General features: G+C 34.9%; 1 protein-coding gene across 26 annotated transcripts in view; it reads right to left on the reverse strand.

Moving 5' to 3' along the window:
• Positions 1-19,329, reverse strand: part of LOC108713304 (protocadherin gamma-A4) — a 203,329-nt gene that overhangs the window by 67,428 nt on the left and 116,572 nt on the right. For 2 of the 26 annotated variants that reach the window (XM_041588799.1, XM_041588793.1), the window contains exon 1: positions 2,053-5,337. The exons of 22 other annotated variants lie outside the window; for them this stretch is intronic. In XM_041588799.1, coding sequence (XP_041444733.1) covers positions 2,053-4,467 — 2,415 coding nt within the window. In that variant the 5' untranslated portion in view covers positions 4,468-5,337. Of the gene's footprint in view, positions 1-2,052; positions 5,338-8,911; positions 11,664-14,415; positions 16,962-19,329 lie in introns of those variants that run through there. 2 more of the 26 variants (XM_041588806.1, XM_041588795.1) reach the window with 2 other exon arrangements.

A 19,329-nucleotide genomic window follows, 5' to 3' on the forward strand; every position in this document is an offset into this window, starting at 1 on the left:
TTACTCTACATTCAATTTCAGAGTTTGCATTCAGTATTCAGTACTGTATATTAAATGAGTGGTGTGGATATGTGAAAACGTTGTAAAAATTATGGATATGTAGACTACAAATAGTACACAAAAAAATTCCCATTCCAGCAACACAGTAAGGTATCAAAACAATACCCTTCTCTTCTTAAAATACAGTAAAGCATAATAAGAATAAGTTACATATAATTGTTTACAAAATGGATGTGAACTCTGCAGTCTACAGACATAAAGTACCATGAAAAGTCGAATACAACAGTTGCTTTCCATACAGATTTCATACCCTAAATATAATACAAGGCCGCCGTATGCAGTAACGCATGAATACTTCATATTTAAACTATTATATATTTTACTTCATATTTAAACTATTATATATTTAATATCACAGAGCTCAAGAGATTGGTGCAAAATTTCAGGACCCACCACCAGGTTTGTTACTTATTAGCCCAAGAAGCTAGATACTTACAATAGCACAATTTAATCTGACATGTAGGTCAGGGTAACAGTCATTATTGCCAAAAGCAAGAGTACAGTACTGCTGCACTGCAAACTGGAGGTTTTTATTTTATTAATGTTGTCCATGTAAGCCTTGTTGGATCTAAGGAAACAAGCATTACACAGCAAAGTACTTTACACAAAGTAGGGCCCATCTGAAGAATACAGATGTTCACTCATGTTTACTATACACTCACTAAAGGTATTTGTGTACTATAGTTATACTCGAGGATTTTAAGATGTGCAAAGATGTATTCTAGCATGCAACACAGTTAATTTACTAATGTAGGCAAACATTTTATATATTATGGGTCCTTTCAGCTTCCAAAAAAATACTAACCAAATAATAGATTGCTCAGCTCCAATTTTCACAATTGAGGTTCAGCTGAGGTTCAGAAATGACTTCTGTGGATGCCCATTTACCACCCCTGCAGTGGCAAAGGTTTCAGATAACTTTGTGCCTTATACACCCCAATTCATGTTAAATACAAATTCTGTATATACAAAAAAGTCTCAAAATTCAGATATAAAAATCTCCATCAACCAAAACCTGGAGAACTTTTATATGAGTCAATAAGGATATGTATTATACATTTCAAGCTATTTTATTGCTTTTTAAATAATCCACATTTGTCAAAATGACAGGGATAATTTTTAATGCATGAATGAGTCTCAGAAATTCAAATGTAAAAATCTCCATCAACCAAAACCTGGAGAACTTTTACATGAGTCAATATGGATGTGTATTATAAATTTTCAAACTATTTTATTGTTTTTTAAATAATATACATATGTAAAAATGAAGGGAATAATTGTCAATGCATTAATGAGTTTTTTTAATGGGAATGTAAACTCAATAATACAATTGTGTGCCTACCTAAAGTAATTGGAATTCAGAATATCTTTTTTTTTATCACAGATGTTTAGTGGTTCCGAAGTTATTTAAAAATATAACTGCAACTGCAACTGAAAATTTAAAATGTTTAATGAATATATGCTGTAAAATGTCTTAAATGCTCACATTCTTTCATTGTGTAAAATGTTATTGCCATCCCATTTAAAGACATTATTCTACTAAATTGCTTAAATATATTGTTACACATTTAATAAATAGTCCATTGTAAAGTATTTTGGTCTTATACTAAAGTTGATACTCAATACAATGAGATAGAAACAGGGTCTCAGTATTCATCCAAAAAGTATAGATTTGGATCATCCACTAACAAAATACAATGTACTAGTACCAAATATTGTTATTCAGCAACATCAAAAGTAAAGAGATTCAAAATCCACTGTAAAGACATAAATATCAAGGTATCTGAAAACTGGCCAACAGTTTAAAATGTCTCAAAATTTACCTTATGAGTCGCATTAAAAAAAAGAGCGATTATACGATTATGTTTGCAACTCATCACTATTTTTTATAAAATGGCTGAAATCCTATGCATTTTCATAAAGTGTCACAAAAACAATGGGACATTTTTGGTTAACTTAATAAAAAAGTAATTCACTGAAAGAGTGACTCACCTCCACAATGGCCGCATCACCTATGACTCCTTGTGCATTTCCAATACACGAATCATTGGCATCAATTAAACATCCCACTGGAACATTGTTTTGAGGTTTGATAAAGGAAAAGTCTCTTTCACTTGGATCCAATGTCACACAGACATCATAAGAATATGGAAATGGCAGAGTACCAGTATTAAACTGAGGAATAAATCTGTGATCAATTTGGGGGTATGTGTTCAGTGAACTAATTGATGTTGGGGATTTTGATTCTCTGTATTTAGATATGACAGCAAACATTACAGTCAACATGAAGAGAAACGAGATCAATGCTATCGCAACTACTAAGTAAATTTGCATGTTTGACTGAGAACCTGATTTCATGGGTTGGTTATTAATTTCAGGAAGCACATGCTGAAAATTATCAGCAACTACTAGTGTCAATGTAACCGTAGTTGAGAAAGACGGTGTCCCGTTGTCCTTTACTATCACAACAAGTTTGTACCTCAAAACATCTCTTTCTTGGAAAATATGAGATGTTTTGATCTCTCCGGTATATTGATCAATGATAAAATGTGATGTTTCAGAATCCTGCAAAAAATGATAAGAGAGCCAAGCATTGTGGCCTGAGTCAGCATCCACTGCAACTACTTTAGTCACTAAAGAACCTTTTTCAGAGGAGAAAGGAACCATCTCATATGCTGCTGAACCACCATCTTGTGATGGGTAAAGAATAGTTGGTGAATTATCATTCTGGTCAACAACACAAATTCTCACTGCTACACTGCTGTTTAGAGAAGGTGATCCATTGTCTTTTGCCATAATTTGGAGTTCAAATTCTCTGTCCCGCTCATAGTCAAATGATCTTTGTGCATAAAGAACACCTGTTACGGGATTAATGGATATATAGGAAGTTGAAGAAAGCTCTTCAGTTTTGCTGGTGATAATATAATAAAAAAGTTTTCCATTTTCTTCAGTGTCCTTATCTATTGCTTGAATACTGTAAATTGAAGCTCCTGGTTGATTGTTTTCTGATACATAGGCAACATATGTTGATTTTTCAAATACAGGTGGATTGTCATTTACATCCAAAACATCCAATCTGATGGTTGTCTGAACAGAAAGGGGTGGAGAACCTTTGTCTGTTGCTTGAATGGTAATATTGTAATGTGAGCTTCTTTCTCTATCCAAGGTTCTCATAGTAACAATTTTGTAGAAGTTTCCAGATGTTGACAAAAGTTTAAAAGGTACCACACCAATGATTTTTAGTTCAACCTCCCCATTTTTTCCAGAATCTAAATCATTTGCTTCAATTAATGCTACTAAAGTGTCAGACATAGAATCCTCGGAGACTGGGCTAGTTATTGATGTAACTGATATCTCTGGAGCATTGTCATTTTCATCTATAATTTCTATGAACACTTTGGCATTGGTGACAAAGCCACCACCATCTCTAGCTTGTACAGAAAAATCATAATATTTTTCTTCTTCAAAATCCACATTACTTATAGTTTTGATTTCTCCATTATTTGGATTAATAGTGAATATGCGGAGCACATTAGTTGCAGCTGTACTAAAAGAATATGTGATTTGCGCATTGATACCTTTGTCTTTATCACTTGCATTAACTTGAAGTACAGTAGAATTTATTGATATATTTTCCTGTAAATTAACTTTGTATACTTCTTGTGTGAATACAGGAAAATTGTCATTGACATCAGTAACAATAATCTTAATTAGAGTTGTACCTGTTTGCACAGGATTTCCGCCATCAGACGCTGTTAATATCAGCTCATGATTACTTTGTGTTTCACAATCTAAACTTGTCTCCAAAATCAGTTCTGGAAATATTCTCCCATTAGTGCTCTTCTTCTCCCCTAATACAAAATGCTTATTGGCACTCAGTTTATAGGTAACAATAGAATTTATTCCCACATCCAGATCTTCTGCATTTTGTAAAGGAAATCTTACTCCTGCTGAGGTGGATTCACTAATTTCAAATTCAATTTTCTCATTAACAAATCTTGGTGGATTATCATTTATATCCTTAATGTCAATCCTAACATGGAAAATATTTAGAGGATTCTCGATCACAACATCAAATGTTAGAAAACATTCTTCTCTTGCCCCGCAGAGAGCCTCTCTGTCTATCCTGTCTGCAACATTTAAATTTCCATTTCCAACATTTACTCTGAAATATTTGTCTGATAGTCGTGAAACAATTCTGAATTTTCTAACTGCAATTTCTTTAACATTTAATTCAATATCATTTGCTAAATTTCCTATCAATGAGCCTTTTTGCATTTCTTCAAAAATGGAATATTGCAGCTGAGCAGAGACTGAATGACAAAGGCATGAAAATAGGAATGAAAAGATTACTTGCCATCTGAATCCTTTGTTTTTCTGTGTTTGTTGCATCTTTATATCAGCCATTCTTTATATGAGAAATATGCACAGTGACACTTCTTGATGTATTTGTAATCCAGGTGGAAAAAATGGCATGTAAAATCCACTACTTTATGAGACCAACAGCAGATATATCCTCTGTATGAGAAGCTAATATAATTGTGATCCCTCCTTGCAAATCTAAACTATGTCTGCTTTCTGGCAGTACCAATGGATCTCCAGATTTCTTAATATTAGTGAACAGCGGCGCTCTGAGGCACAAATGTGGAACTGCAGAAAATATATTCAGTAGAAATACCTGAAATATAGGACTGATTTATCAGGGAATCCTGAAGCAATAACCATATTTTTTGCTCTATAAAATATATTGGGCATTGATATATCAGGCTCTATATTATTTATGTTGACCACAAAGTATTGCAATAAAAAACACTTTTATCCAAGCAGATCAATGTGTGAGTTCATTGGGAACTGTTCAACTACTTTGAGATCTCAGGCATTATTAAGACTTTTGGGTTGTCTTTTGTCCTTTTGGCTTTTGATGTACTGCAATACATTTCGTAAATATTTAAAATTATGGATTGTCTTAGTGAAAGCTTTATACATATGGTGCACTATATCAAGTAAAGTATAAAGGAATTATGATTTAAATAAATGTGTTTCTAAAGAAAAGAAAGGGTGATATGGTGGTGCAGTGTTTGCAGTTGCTGCTCAGTAGAAGTAAGGCTTTTACTTAGAGTAGAAGATTAACTTGCAATTTATTTTTGTGGCTGTGATTGTTTCCCTCAAGTACAGTACTTTAGCTTCCGCACAAACTTCAAAATCATATGGGCAAGTTATCTGACACTTGAAGGTTTATTTTTTTAAAGGTCAAATTTTAGTGGTATTAGAGCTTTTTAAACCACTATTAAACTCTGTTTCTCTAAAACCATGAATGGCGTGAACCTTATTAAAAGATCCAAATATAAAAAGCACAAAAGAAGAAAAAGAAAACACTGAAACATCTGAAAAGAAATACAAATAACTCAGCGACTTTCTCACAATGTTTGTGTATGTTATAAAATTTCACAATCACAAAGTGGTTTTTGCAACCAATTTTTGTAATGAAACTCCAGGTGCTAATATTTGCTTAGTGAAAATAAGCACTGTAATATCTGCCAGAAAGTGATTTTACATTGTGAGCAGCACACATTCCAAAAAACGCCATTTTAAATAACACTTGGAATTTCTAATTGCATTCCCCCTAAAAGTCTGAGTGGTTCAAAAAAGTCCAATAGTTTCAGCACATCTTCCATTTACTTCTGTAGGTCCTGAAATAGTTTTACTTTGCAAAGTTTTTTATTAGAATTTATTTGTGTTTTTTACACTTAATAAATCTTAATAAATCTTTTTAGGGTTTTAGAGAATTTTAGAAAACAGATTTTTAGAGAATTGGCCCCTTAATAAAAGTGACCATAGTATGTATAAAAGTAATTTTTACTATTGCTCCTTTATATATGCATACAGAGAAGAAAACACTGCTACTGTAAATTATTGAAGACAGTCACGTTCCAGCCACACAGTAATATAGAACGAGCAAAATACTGTAAAAACAAATGAAAAGTTCTCCTGTGCCATAAGAATTCAGGATAAATCCAATGTATTACAAACTGGATGTGCACTGTATGATCTGCAGTCATGAACAGTCAAATATACAATCATTTTCCACACCCATTTTGTACCTTATATATAGTACAAGCCCTGACTGAGAGCCCATCAAAAGTTTAGAATACTCTTCCATTTTACTTTCACAGAACTCTGCTTTCCAACAGACCAGTGCCTAATTCCAGTGTCAGACACCAGTTTAATTTACTAATGGCGAAAGAAGCTTCAAACTAGCTGTTACAACAATTTAGAGGAGAAGGAAAGGCTACAATTAAGTAAGCTTTATCAGAGAGGTTCATATAAATACATCAATAAAACCTCAAAGTAATGCTGCTCTGCTCTGTCAAAACAAACACATAATTTCTTTCCTTCTATTGTGTACACATGGGCTTCTGTATCAGACTTCCTGTTTTCAGCATAAACCTCCAGGGCTTGGGCTTGAGCATGCTCAGTTTGCTCCTCTCCCCCCTCCTTCCCTCCCTACTGTAATCTGAGCTCAGAGCTATGAGTGAGCAGGGAGAGACTCAGGCAAGAAGTGATGTCACACAAAGCTAATATGGCAGCTTCTATCCTAAACAAACATAGAGAGCTTCTACAGTTGTTTACTCAGGTATGGTTTGGCAGAATAAATATAGTGTTATAGCTTGCACTATTGTGGCTAATCTATTGGCAATAAACTGCTTTGGTAGCTTTACTTCTCCTTTAATAATGCAACTGTAGGTCAGAGAAACAGACATAGGGGGAAATTTACAAACCTGCGAAAATTATCGCCAGCGACGGCTTCGCACCTATCGCTACACTTCTCCAGGCAAAAATTAATTCAGACAATGATAATTTAGTAATATGCAAAGTTGTGTCCAGAGAGCCAAACGCTGGTGAATTCAGTAGCGTTACGTTGGAAATCAAAGACAAGCTGCGTTAGTGTTCAATTAAACCTATCGCAACTTCGTTAGAGGTCTTCGCTCAGGCTAATTTGCATACGGCAGTAAATAATAAAGTTTAATGGACGTATATGTAAGTCCAGGGAACCTTCATTAGAGTTCTTATAATGCCCTACACATGAGCCCACTGTATAGTTTGTGTTCCATATGTTAGAAAATGTATGGGGGAACCTGGTTACCCATTTGCCGACTATAACTCTGAAATCAGGAAAAGTTTATAGCAGAAGGAAGAGCTCAACCCGAACCCACTCATGTCCTTTAATCTTGTGTGAAAGTCATCCCAAACCCACCCAATCCAAAGGCAAATTCATGGGTCCCAGGGGTTTCGACCCAGCCTGCTCATCACTACTTAACAAGTAACTATTTAAGAGTTTTCATGAAAAGGTTGCTTAAAAGGTATATTTTTTCATTGATAAAATTTCTATTTTTGTATATATAACCCCTTAATGTCAATATTCCACACATTTTCTTAAATAGTTTTACTACTGCAAAGGATGTGTTTCTTATACTAAAGCTGATCTTCCCTAAATTACAATATGACAAATATCATTATATTATTATCATCAGCCAAAAAGTATGGATTTGTCTCATCCACTGGCAAATACACATAAAATTGAATAAAGCTAAGTAAGAAAATTTAAGATCCATAGTTAGGACTGAATCTGACATGGAAAAAATACATATGGTATAACCTACTACATTGCTTGTATTATCCCCTAAACCAGGTGCCAGCAATGCCTGTATGGCTTAGTCAAGTCAAAACGAATAAAGTCAAGTTATATCAAAACGTATCTACTATCAAACAAAAAGGTGATCCCTTGTTAAATAAATTTATCCTGCGGTAGAAGCGGAGGTCTGACCTTAGTCAGTACAAGTTAATGATTTGAAAGAGAAAAAAGTACCCCACTAGCTTCAAACTCGCTCAGCAGTCTCTAGTAGTTAAAACTACCTAATTGAGGTCTCAGTTGCATGCAATTTTACTAATTACTTTATATAAATCCCAAAAAAAGTGCTTGTGCTAAGATAAGACTAGTTAAAATCCAATGATTATGAATTCATTAAATAATTGTGATACAGTTCATCTAGTTATATATACAGGGGTTAAGAAAATTGGGTACACATATACCCTTAGCTGTAGTTAATTCTTATTCCACAATAGTGTATATCCTTTTACTACAGGATATATAATAGTTAAAAGTAACCCCCACCAATCACTTTGAGTTAAAAAACTTTAAAGTACAAGTGCTTAATAATTAATGAAAAATAATTTCATCCGGACTGACCAAAATTCATAAAATTGAAAGTGCTCAATAGTGCTTAGCAATAAATTAAAGTTGAGAGAATTGATTAAATAGAGACCGCAATAAATAGTATAAATATTAAAAAACACACAATGCTCAGGTTCAGAAAATAAGTCAGAAATGGAAAAGAGGAGGAGGTGAAGTTGTCCCAAATCTACTACCTAATTGTTTCTATCCCTGGGACACCACAAAGTCAAAGAAGGCAGAGTACCCGGGACTGTGGTCTCAAATTTTAATCTAGTCCTAGACTGGAAGAAATCTATATAGGCCTAAAAAACCACAAATCCACGGGCTCTTGTGAGCTTTAGTATCAGATAGATTAAGCAAAGAACCGAGCACTGGTTGAGGTTTGCAACCTCCCCACCCCCTCCACTACTTTGAAAACCCAATTGACTTTAAATAAAGAGTTTAAGGTTAAAAAGGACTCAGAACGCACTTTTTTTGGGATTTATAAAACGTATCTACTGTCATTCAAGTCTAATATGTTGCCTTTTCAATTGCATTAAATAGTTCTCTTGTTTTTCAAAATAAATAGATAAGACTTGAATTTTAAGAGCAAAGTTATTCACTGAAGCAGTGACTCACCTTTTCTATGGTTGCATCAGCTAAAGCTCCTTGTGCACTTTCATTTCCAATACCTGAATCATTGGCATCAATTAAACATCCCACTGGAACATTGTTAGGAGGTTTAAGATAAGCAAAGTCTCTTTCACTTGGATCTAATGTGACACAGACATCATAGGAGTATGGTAGAGGCAAAGTACCAGTATTAAATTGAGGAATAAATCTGTGATCAATTTGGGGATAAGTGCTCAGTGAACTGAATGATGTTGGAGATTTTGATTTTCTGTATTTAGATATGACAGCAAACATTACCGTCAACATGAAGAGAAAAGAGATCAGTGCTATGGCGATTACTAAGTAAATTTGCATATTAGACTGAGAATTTGATTTTGTAGATTTGTTGCTGATTTCAGGAAGCACAAGCTGAAAATTGTCACCGACTACAAGAGTCAGTGTAACAGTGGCTGAGAGAGAGGGTGTCCCATTGTCCTTTACTATCACAACAACTTTGTTCCTCAAAATATCTCTTTCTTGAAAAACTCGTGATGTTCTGATTTCTCCTGTATATTGATCAATGGCAAAATATGATGTTTCTAAGTCCTGCAAAAAATGATAAGAGAGCCAAGCATTGTGGCCTGAGTCAACATCCACTGCCACCACTTTAGTCACTAAAGAACCTTGTTCAGAGGAGAAAGGAACCATCTCATATGCCGTAGAGCCACCAACATCAGCTGATGGGTAGAGAATAGTTGGTGGATTATCATTCTGGTCAACAACACATATTCTCACTGCTGCACTGCTGTTCAGAGATGGAGATCCATTGTCTTTTGCCATAATTTGGATTTCAAATTCTCTGTCTTTTTCATAATCAAATGATCTCTGTGTATAAATAACACCAGTTACTGGGTTAATGGAAATATAAGAGGTCGCCGGTAGCTCTTCTGTATTGCTGGTGATAATAGAATAGAATAGTTTCCCATTTTCTTCAGTATCCTTATCCATTGCTTGAACACTGTATATTGAAGCTCCTGGTTGATTGTTTTCTGGCACATAGGCAACATATGTGGATTTTTCAAATATAGGTGGATTGTCATTTATATCAAAAACATCCAATGTGATGATTTTCCTAAAATAAAGGGGAGGAGAACCTTTGTCTGTTGCTTGAATGGTAATATTATAATGTGAGCTTCTTTCTCTATCCAAGGTGCTTGTAGTAACAATTTTGTAGAAGTTTCCAGATGATGACAAAAGTTTAAAAGGTACCACACCAATGATTTCACAGTCAATCTCTCCATTTTCTCCAGAGTCAAGATCATGCACTTTGATCAATGCTACCACAGTGCCAGATGGAGAATCCTCAGAGACTGGGGTGGTTATCGAGGTGACTGATATCTCTGGAGCATTGTCGTTTTCATCTATAACTTCTATTAAGACTTTGGCATGTGCAACAAGGCCACCATCATCTTCTGCTTGAATAGAAATGTCATAATATTTTGCTTCCTCAAAATCCACAATGCCTTTAGTTTTAATTTCTCCATTATTTGAATTAATAGTGAACATACGGAGAACATTGGCTGCATTTGTACTAAAAGAATATGTGATTTGTGCATTCATACCTACATCTTTATCACTTGCATTAATATGAAGGACTGTAGAATTTATCAGTATGTTTTCATGTATATTCACTCTGTATACTTCTTGTGTGAATACAGGAAAGTTGTCATTGAAATCAATCACAGTAATCTTAATTAGAGTTGTACCTGTTTGCACAGGATTTCCACCATCAGACGCTGTTAATATTAACTCATGGGTGCTTTGTGTTTCTCTATCTAAACTTGTCTCCAAAATCAGTTCCGGAAATGTTCTCCCATTAGTGCTCTTTTTTTCCCCTAGTACAAAATGCTTATTGTCAGTGAGTTTATAGGTAACAATAGAATTCATTCCCACATCCAAATCTTCTGCATTTTGTAAAAGAAATCTTGCTCCTGCTGAGGTGTGCTCACTGATTTCAAATTCAATGCTGTCACGAATGAATCTTGGTGGATTATCATTTGTGTCCTTAATGTCAACCCTAACATGGAAAATATTTAGAGGGTTCTCAATCACAGCATCAAAGGTAAGAAAACATTCTTCTCTTGCCTCACACAGAGTCTCTCTGTCTATCCTGTCTGCAACATTCAAATGCCCATTTCCAAGATTCACTCTAAAATATTTTTCTGAAAGGTGTGAAACAATTCTGAGTTTTCTAACTGCAATTTCCTTAACATTTAATCCAAGATCATTTGCTAAATTTCCTACCAATGAGCCCTTTTGCATTTCTTCAAAAATGGAATATTGCAGCTGAGCAGAGACTGAAAGACAAAGGCATAAACATAGGAATAAAAGCATTACTTGCCATCTGAATCCTTTGCATGTTTGTGTTTCCTGCATTTTCATTTTAGTTGATCTTAATATGTAAAATATTCCAAATGAAGCTTCTTGCTGGGTTTGTAATCCAATTCAAAAGTAAGAGAGCATGTTAAATCCACTACCATGTAAGACCAAGAGCAGACATATTCTCTGTATGAGACTCTAAAATGATTGTGATCCCTCCTTGCAAACCTGCACAATGTCTGCTTTATAATACTACCAATGGATTTCCAAGGTTTCTTAATATTAGTGAACAGCGGCGCTCTGAGGCACAAATGTGGAACTGCAGAAAATACACAGAAATAACTGATTTATCAAATATCAAACTGAGAATTACTGGATTACCAGCTCTAAAATATTTTTTTCTATTTAACAAAACTTTAGGAAATATTTTAACTTAAAATCCCAGTAATATTTTTGTGCCTAAAGGACACTTTTATCCAAACAAATCAATGAAACAATTCATCAAATGGTGTTACACTGCTTTGTGTAGTCAAAGCCTCTCTCTTCTATGTGGTCTTAAAGCTCAGAGGCAGAGCTGAGCTCAAACACCCAAACATATTATTCAACTTAAAAAACAAACCAGCATAATATCACAAACACAGTACAAAGCAAATCATTACCACAAAATTTTACAAATAGTTCACAAATGTGCCACACATTTTTAAAATCAAATTGTGAAAGTAAAACTTGTCTGATTATTTTTAGAATTTTTAGAATTAGTGGTTGTATTTACAAGGACAGTGCACTATAAGGCTTAGTTGAAAACAATGGTGATTTAAGAGGTGATGTTATTGCTTGGTACGGAAAAAGAAGGGCAATTTGGTGGTGAATTTGTTGGCATTGCTGCCCCGAAGAACTGGGTTATTGGATTTATTGGCGAAGGCAATAGCTTGTATGTGTCTATGTGGATTTTCTCCAGGTATTGCATACTCCTTGCACAAACTTATTTAGGAAAGTTGATTCCTCATACTGTGTTTGTTTTGTAGGGACCTGGGAGTGTTCCACTAGGACATGGGGAGTTTGACTGATAAGTAATCTATGTGAAGCACTATATATACCTTTATGATGCTATATAAATTTATAATAAAGAAATTACCTACATATGTAATTTTTAGTAAATATGTAAAGATGTAAAGTACAAATAACAAAGTACAAAACACAAATTGTGATGAGAATTCATTTTATATCCCTTCAATAAGAAATCAATTACTATTAATGCTACCTTTATGCAAGCAGACTCAAAAATATCTTCTGCTACTACTAATTAAGGCTGCATGTTCCATATACACATCACAATGAGGCACTGTACCAGACAGGCTACCGAATGTGTAGCATACATTCAAAACATGCCATTCCCAAACAGGACACATATTCTGACTGGTTTCCTATACATTACAACTGCTTTAGGGATTGTATTCAGAAGATGAAATGAGTAGCCCAGAATATAGGTGTTGAGATGTTAGTGAAAAAGTCTGCACTGAAACGCAGACTTTAGTCTCATTCCAGCTGCATATTTTTTTGTAAAAAGCATAGACTTTATTAAAAAGCAAGGACAACATGATACCTGCCTCTTATTTTGCACATGTGCTTAAAAACAGTAAACCCAATTTAAGAAGTTCCTCTGCCAGAAGATTTCAAGTTAGAATTGGTTACAGACAGGGCCTTTATATACTTTTGCAGACCTGAATGGGGTAATTTTTACCTGAAAGGCAGGGTGCAAAGTGCAAAAAAGGCAAACATGTAACTTCTCCCATAAATACAGCGATACCTGCCTTTGGCAGCACTATATTCATGAGGTACTAGCAGGGGAGGTAAGGGAAGAAGTATTACACAGCAAGATACTTAAGAAGGTTTGACACAAATTAGGTCCCATCTAAATAAATACAAACAAATACTTGTGCCGTAAGCTACTAAAAATGCCTTACCCTTTAAACAAAACAGGTACTGTTTGTCCATATATTGCAATATATTTAAGCTGGCCAACTATGTCAAAGTCATCCCATATCTGGCCTGTCCTACACTAAACTTTCATCTGATTAATCAAGAATTCAGCTGCTACATTTTACAAAGGGACCAAGATTTACACACAACTTACTTGATGCTATCAAAGTAAAACTCCCAAACTTGGTTGCTGTTTTATTGGCCACTAGTGGGATCACCTGACTATATTCCCTTGTTTGTTATAACCCATCCAAATAAATACAGATAACTTTAAAATCAAAGAACAGTAAAATCAAAAAAGTGTTTTAAAGGAATGAATAGATAATATATTGATGCCCTCCACTGTTTGCTTCAAAAGGACTACGATAGTTTATATAAACAAGCTGATGTGTAGCCATGGGGGCAACCATTCAAGCACAGGACACATGGTAGAAAACTGATACGCTTTGTAGAATCCCATTGTATACTTCAAGGCTTATCTATTATCTGCTGTGGATCCTGTGCATTTTCTACTTTTTCAACTTTGAATGGCTGCCCCCATGGCTTCCCAGCAGCCTTTTTATATAAACTATAGTGACGTTTCTGAAGCAAACACAACAGTTTTCCTAGGGCAATAGTACATTATATTATAATTACTTTAAAACAATTAAATTTTTTGGTGTAACTTATTCTTTCATTAGCCAAATATTTTTTTTCTGTTTACATCTGCTTTAATGACAATATTTCACCAAATTGCCTAATATAATTATTAATTAATCTTACGCACAGCGTGGTGCTTAACTACAAAGCAGACCATATGGCTGCAGGGGGCCCAGGAGGTATAAGGGGACGCATGAGGCCCAAATAATGAGCAATTTCAATATATATATTGGTAAAACAGGACAATCTCTGGATATATTGGGGCCCTAAAATGTATTTGCTATGGGGGCCCAGTAACATAAAGTTACTCCATTATACACAGCCACTTGCATAACACTCCTAAGGTATTTCTTGTGGGTCAGTCATCTGAAATTGCACTAAGCTGTATAAAAGTTTGCAGCTCAAGCGTATTTGTTACAAAATGGATGAAATCCTATACTACTGAAAACTAATTGATTTTCTCAAACTATCAGTGAAATCAAGTAATTTTGGGTAATTTAATGAAAATGTAATTTACTGAAGCAGTGACTTACCTCGGCAGTGGTCGCATCACCAAAAGCTCCTTGTGCACTTTCATTTCCAATACCTGAATCATTAGCATCAATTAAACTTCCCACTGGAACATTGTTAGGAGGTTTAAGAAAAGCAAAGTCTCTTTCACTTGGATCTAGCGTCACACAGACATCATAAGAGTATGGCAGTGGCAAAGTATTAAACTGAGAAATAAATCTGTGATCAATTTGGGGGTATGTGGTCATTGAACTGATTGATGTTGGAGATTTTGATTCTCTGTATTTAGATATGACAGCAGACACTACAGTCAACATAAAGAGAAAAGAGATCAATGCTACTGCGATTATTAAGTACATTTGCATATTAGACTGAGAGTCTGATTTCATGGGCTGGTTACTAATTTCAGGAAGCACAAGCTGAAAATTATCAGCAACTACAAGAGTCAGTGTAACAGTGGCTGAGAGAGAGGGTGTCCCATTGTCCTTTACCATTACCACAATTTTGTGCCTGAAAAAATCTCTTTCTTGGAAAACTTTAGATGTTCTGATCTCTCCTGTATATTGATCAATGACAAAATTTGACATTTCTGAGTCTTGCAAAAAATGATAAGTGAGCCAAGCATTGTGACCTGAGTCAGCATCCACTGCCACCACTTTAGTCACTAAAGTCCCTTGTTCTGAAGAAAAAGGAACCATATCATATGCTGCAGAACCTCCAACTTCTGGTGATGGATAGAGAATTCTTGGTGAATTATCATTCTGATCGATAACACAAATTCGCATTATTGCACTGCTGTTCAGAGGAGGAGATCCATTGTCTTTTGCCATAATTTGTATTTCAAATTCTTTGTCTTGCTCATAATCAAATGAACGCTGTGCATAAATAACACCAGTTACTGGGTTAATAGAAATATAAGCAGTAGAAGAAATCTCCTCTTTATTGTTGGTGACAATTGAATAGAAAAGTTTTCTATTGTCTTCAGTGTCCTTATCTATTGCTTGGATACTGTATATTAAGGCCCCAGGTTGATTATTTTCTGGTACATATGCAGTATATGAAGATTTTTCAAATAGAGGTGGATTGTCATTTATATCCAAAACATCCAATCTGACTGTTTTCCTAGAAGAAAGGGGAGGAGAACCTTTGTCTGTAGCTTGAATAGTAATATTGTAATGTGAATTTCTTTCTCTATCCAAGATGCTTGTAGTAACAATTTTGTAGAAGTTTCCAGATGTTGACAATAGTTTAAAAGGTACCACACCAATGATTTCACAGTCAATATCTCCATTTTCCCCTGAGTCTAGATCATGTGCTTTAATCAGTGCCACAACAGTACCAAGTGCAGAATCTTCAGAGACTGGGTTCGTTATTAAAGTAACAGATATTTCTGGAGCATTGTCATTTTCATCTAAAATTTCTATTAGAATTTTAGCTTGAGCAGCAAGGCCACCACCATCTTCAGCTTGTACAGAAATGTCATAAAATTTTGCTTCCTCAAAATCTAAATTTTCTTTACTTTTAATTACTCCATTGTTGGGATTAATAATGAATACACGGAGCACATTGGTTGATGTTGTGCTAAAAGAGTATGTGATTTGTGCATTGATACCTTCATCGTTATCACTTGCATTAACATGAAGAACTGTAGAATTTATTGGGGTATTTTCATGTATTTTTACCTTATATACTTCTTGTGTGAATACAGGCAAATTATCATTCAAATCAGTAACAGTAATCTTAATGAGAGTTGTACCTGTTTGCACAGGATTTCCACCATCAGACACTGTTAATATCAGCTCATGGTTGCTTTGGGTTTCTCGATCTAAGCTTGTCTGCAATATCAGTTCTGGAGATATTCTTCCATTATTATTTTTTCTCTCTTCTAGTATAAAATGCTTATTGGCACTGAGTTTATAGTTTAAGACAGAATTTATACCCAAATCCATATCTTCTGCATTTTGTAAAATAAATTTTGTTCTGGGTAAGGCAGATTCACTGATTTCTATTTCGATAATTTCACGAACAAATCTTGGTGGATTATCATTTATATCCTTAATGTCAACCCTAATATGGAAAATATTTAGAGGATTCTGAATCACTGCATCAACGGTCAAAAAACATTCTTCTTTTGCCTCACACAGAGCTTCTCTGTCTATTCTGTCTGCAACATTTAAATTCCCATTTCTGAGATCCATTCTAAAATACTTCTCTGAAAGATGTGAAACAATTCTGAGTTTTCTACCAGAAATGTCCTCCATGTTTAATCCAAGATCATTTGCTAAATTTCCTATCAATGAGCCTTTTTGCATTTCTTCAAAAATGGAATATTGCAGCTGAGCAGAGACTGAATGACAAAGGCATAAACATAGGAATGAAAACATTACTTGCCATCTGAATCCTATCTGTGTTTGCTGCATGTTCCTTTCAGTTATTCTTTATATGAGAAGTCTCCAACATGAAGCTTCTTGCTGTATTTGTAATCCAATTGTAAATAGAGAAAAAACATGCACAATCCACAGCCATATAAGACCAAGAGCAGAAGAATCCTCCCTATGAAAATCTAAAATGACTATGATTCCTCCTTGCAAATCTGCACAATGTCTGGTTTCTGGCAGTACCAATGGGTCTATAAGGTTTCTTAATATTAGCAAACAGTGGCGCTCTGAGGCACAAATGTGGAACTGCAGATAACATCCATAGCAGAAATGCCTGAACTGTGCTATACATGGTGACTACAATGTACTACAATAAAAAATAGTGGGTTTGATAAGAAATGTACCATGAAGATTGTGCACTAAGGCACAGTATAAAGAAACAGTTACATTATGAATTATTTGATTCTTGTTAATGATATCATCTCTGCCTTGCAGTTAGGGTTGCCACCTTTTTTTAAAAAAAAAATACCGGCCAGTGGTGGGGGCGGATAATAAAGGGGTGGGGCGTGACACAAAGGGGGTGGAGCCATCATTCAACGATTGCTGAAGGAGGCGGAGCCACAGGGTAGTGTCACAAAAGGGGTGTGGCCATATCACAGAAGCCAAAGGAAATGTACATTTTTACTGGAGGCGAAGAGCTTTTGTAAAGGGTATTACAAATTACCGGCAGCTACATTGACGATAAATTTGTAATAAAATACCAGCCGGGTGGCAACCCTTCTTGCAGTACTGATGATTAATTCAGACCTCTGACCAATCTGTAATGAGTATTTCCCATGTATCCATAGGATTCTTCCCATATACCACAACGGGAATAGGCAGGTTAATTGCTCCTAATGAAACTGGCCATTTATACATTTGAGGGGAACTGATGTGAATGATAAATAATCTCTGTAAAATTCTGAGAAAAAAGATAAAGAACAAATATGCTATAGGTAAAATATTTTAGTGTAACCCAAGTAAAATGGCAAATCAGCTATATAGCCTATACATGTTAAAGACATTTCTGCTATTGAGATTCATTGATGCAAAACAATCCATGCACATGTACACTGCTACCAGGTATCAATGCATACATCATACATGTGCTGGATGTAGGTAATAATAACCAGATGTATCATATATGCACCTGGCAATGAGGTAAGGCCCTTGTATTCCCTGAATCATACACCCTGCTCTTATTTTGCACATGTATTTAAGACACAGTAAAACCAAATTAGAAGTAAATCACAACTGTACAATCAGGAGCTGCAGATATTCCACTTGGTCTACAGACATGAAAGTGTCCTGAAGAGGAAAAAAATATAGTCATTTCCCTTGAGACTTCATATCATGTCCTAATTACAGTATGCTATAAGTCCTGTCTGAGGGTTCACCAAGGGTTATGTTTATTTTCTAACTTGAGTACCATTATTTTATCCATTCAATAGTTTAGTGCATTATCACTGTCCACCCCCAACTACATGCAAGTTCCTCACAATTACAATTGCCCTATTTAAGAGAAATTTTTACACAAATAGGGTCCCACCCAGATGCATGCAGATTTTGCTTATGTCCATTTTACACTCACAAATGCAACAATGTGTATCCATATACAAACATTTAGGGGCATATTTATCAAGGGTCGAATTTCAAATGTGAAAAACTTCATAATTTGAAGTCAAAAAGACCAACTGAAATTAAGCTGAGTATTCCCTAGTCAAAGTACACAAAAAATAGCTTGAGATTCAATTTTTTTTTATTCAAAAATTCACCTCGACCTTTGACAAATCTGCCCCTTAAAGTCTGAGCAATAACATGATTTCTTGCAGGCAACAAGATTCATTTATCAATGTAAGAACAAGGGCTAGATGCAAAAGCTTTTATACTTAATGCATGCAGGCCTATAAGTAAATAACAGAGTTGTTAGGTGCAAGTCACATTGGGAAGAGGTGCAAAGGAGCCATGAGTTTCAATCTTCCATTGACCAGGCTCTCTTTTCAATTTACACGCATGTGCATAACTTTATGCCCATGGCCCACACATATGATACCTATTTAGTAAGGGGTGCAAACTGCACAGAAAACAAACAGAGGTGTTGTCATATTTTTAAAGAAACATTCCAGAGCAAAAAATAGTCCGTTTTTCAAAAGTATAAATATTGACTCCCAATAAAGACAATATTGTATTTTACAAAACATTACACATTATTTCAAGGCATATACTCCTTCTATTTTACTAACAATATCCCACCAAAGTAGGATAATTAAATACATAGCATTTTGGGACTCATATAAACGGTAGTGTTAATTAAGTTTCTAAAATATAACTTACAGTACTGATTACATTATCACTTATACTATATAGTGATATTGGGTTAGAAATGTGGTATGCAAAATCTATAGAAACATGGAAAAGAATGTCGCATCCAAGATAAAAGAAATCTGAGCAGGTCAAAAATCTCTAAAAAGTTGCCTTTCAATTGTGATAGATTCTAAATTTAAGTAGTTAAATCAGTAA

Source organism: Xenopus laevis, chromosome 3S (genome assembly GCF_017654675.1).
Source record: "Xenopus laevis strain J_2021 chromosome 3S, Xenopus_laevis_v10.1, whole genome shotgun sequence".
Taxonomy (NCBI): Eukaryota; Metazoa; Chordata; class Amphibia; order Anura; family Pipidae; genus Xenopus; species Xenopus laevis.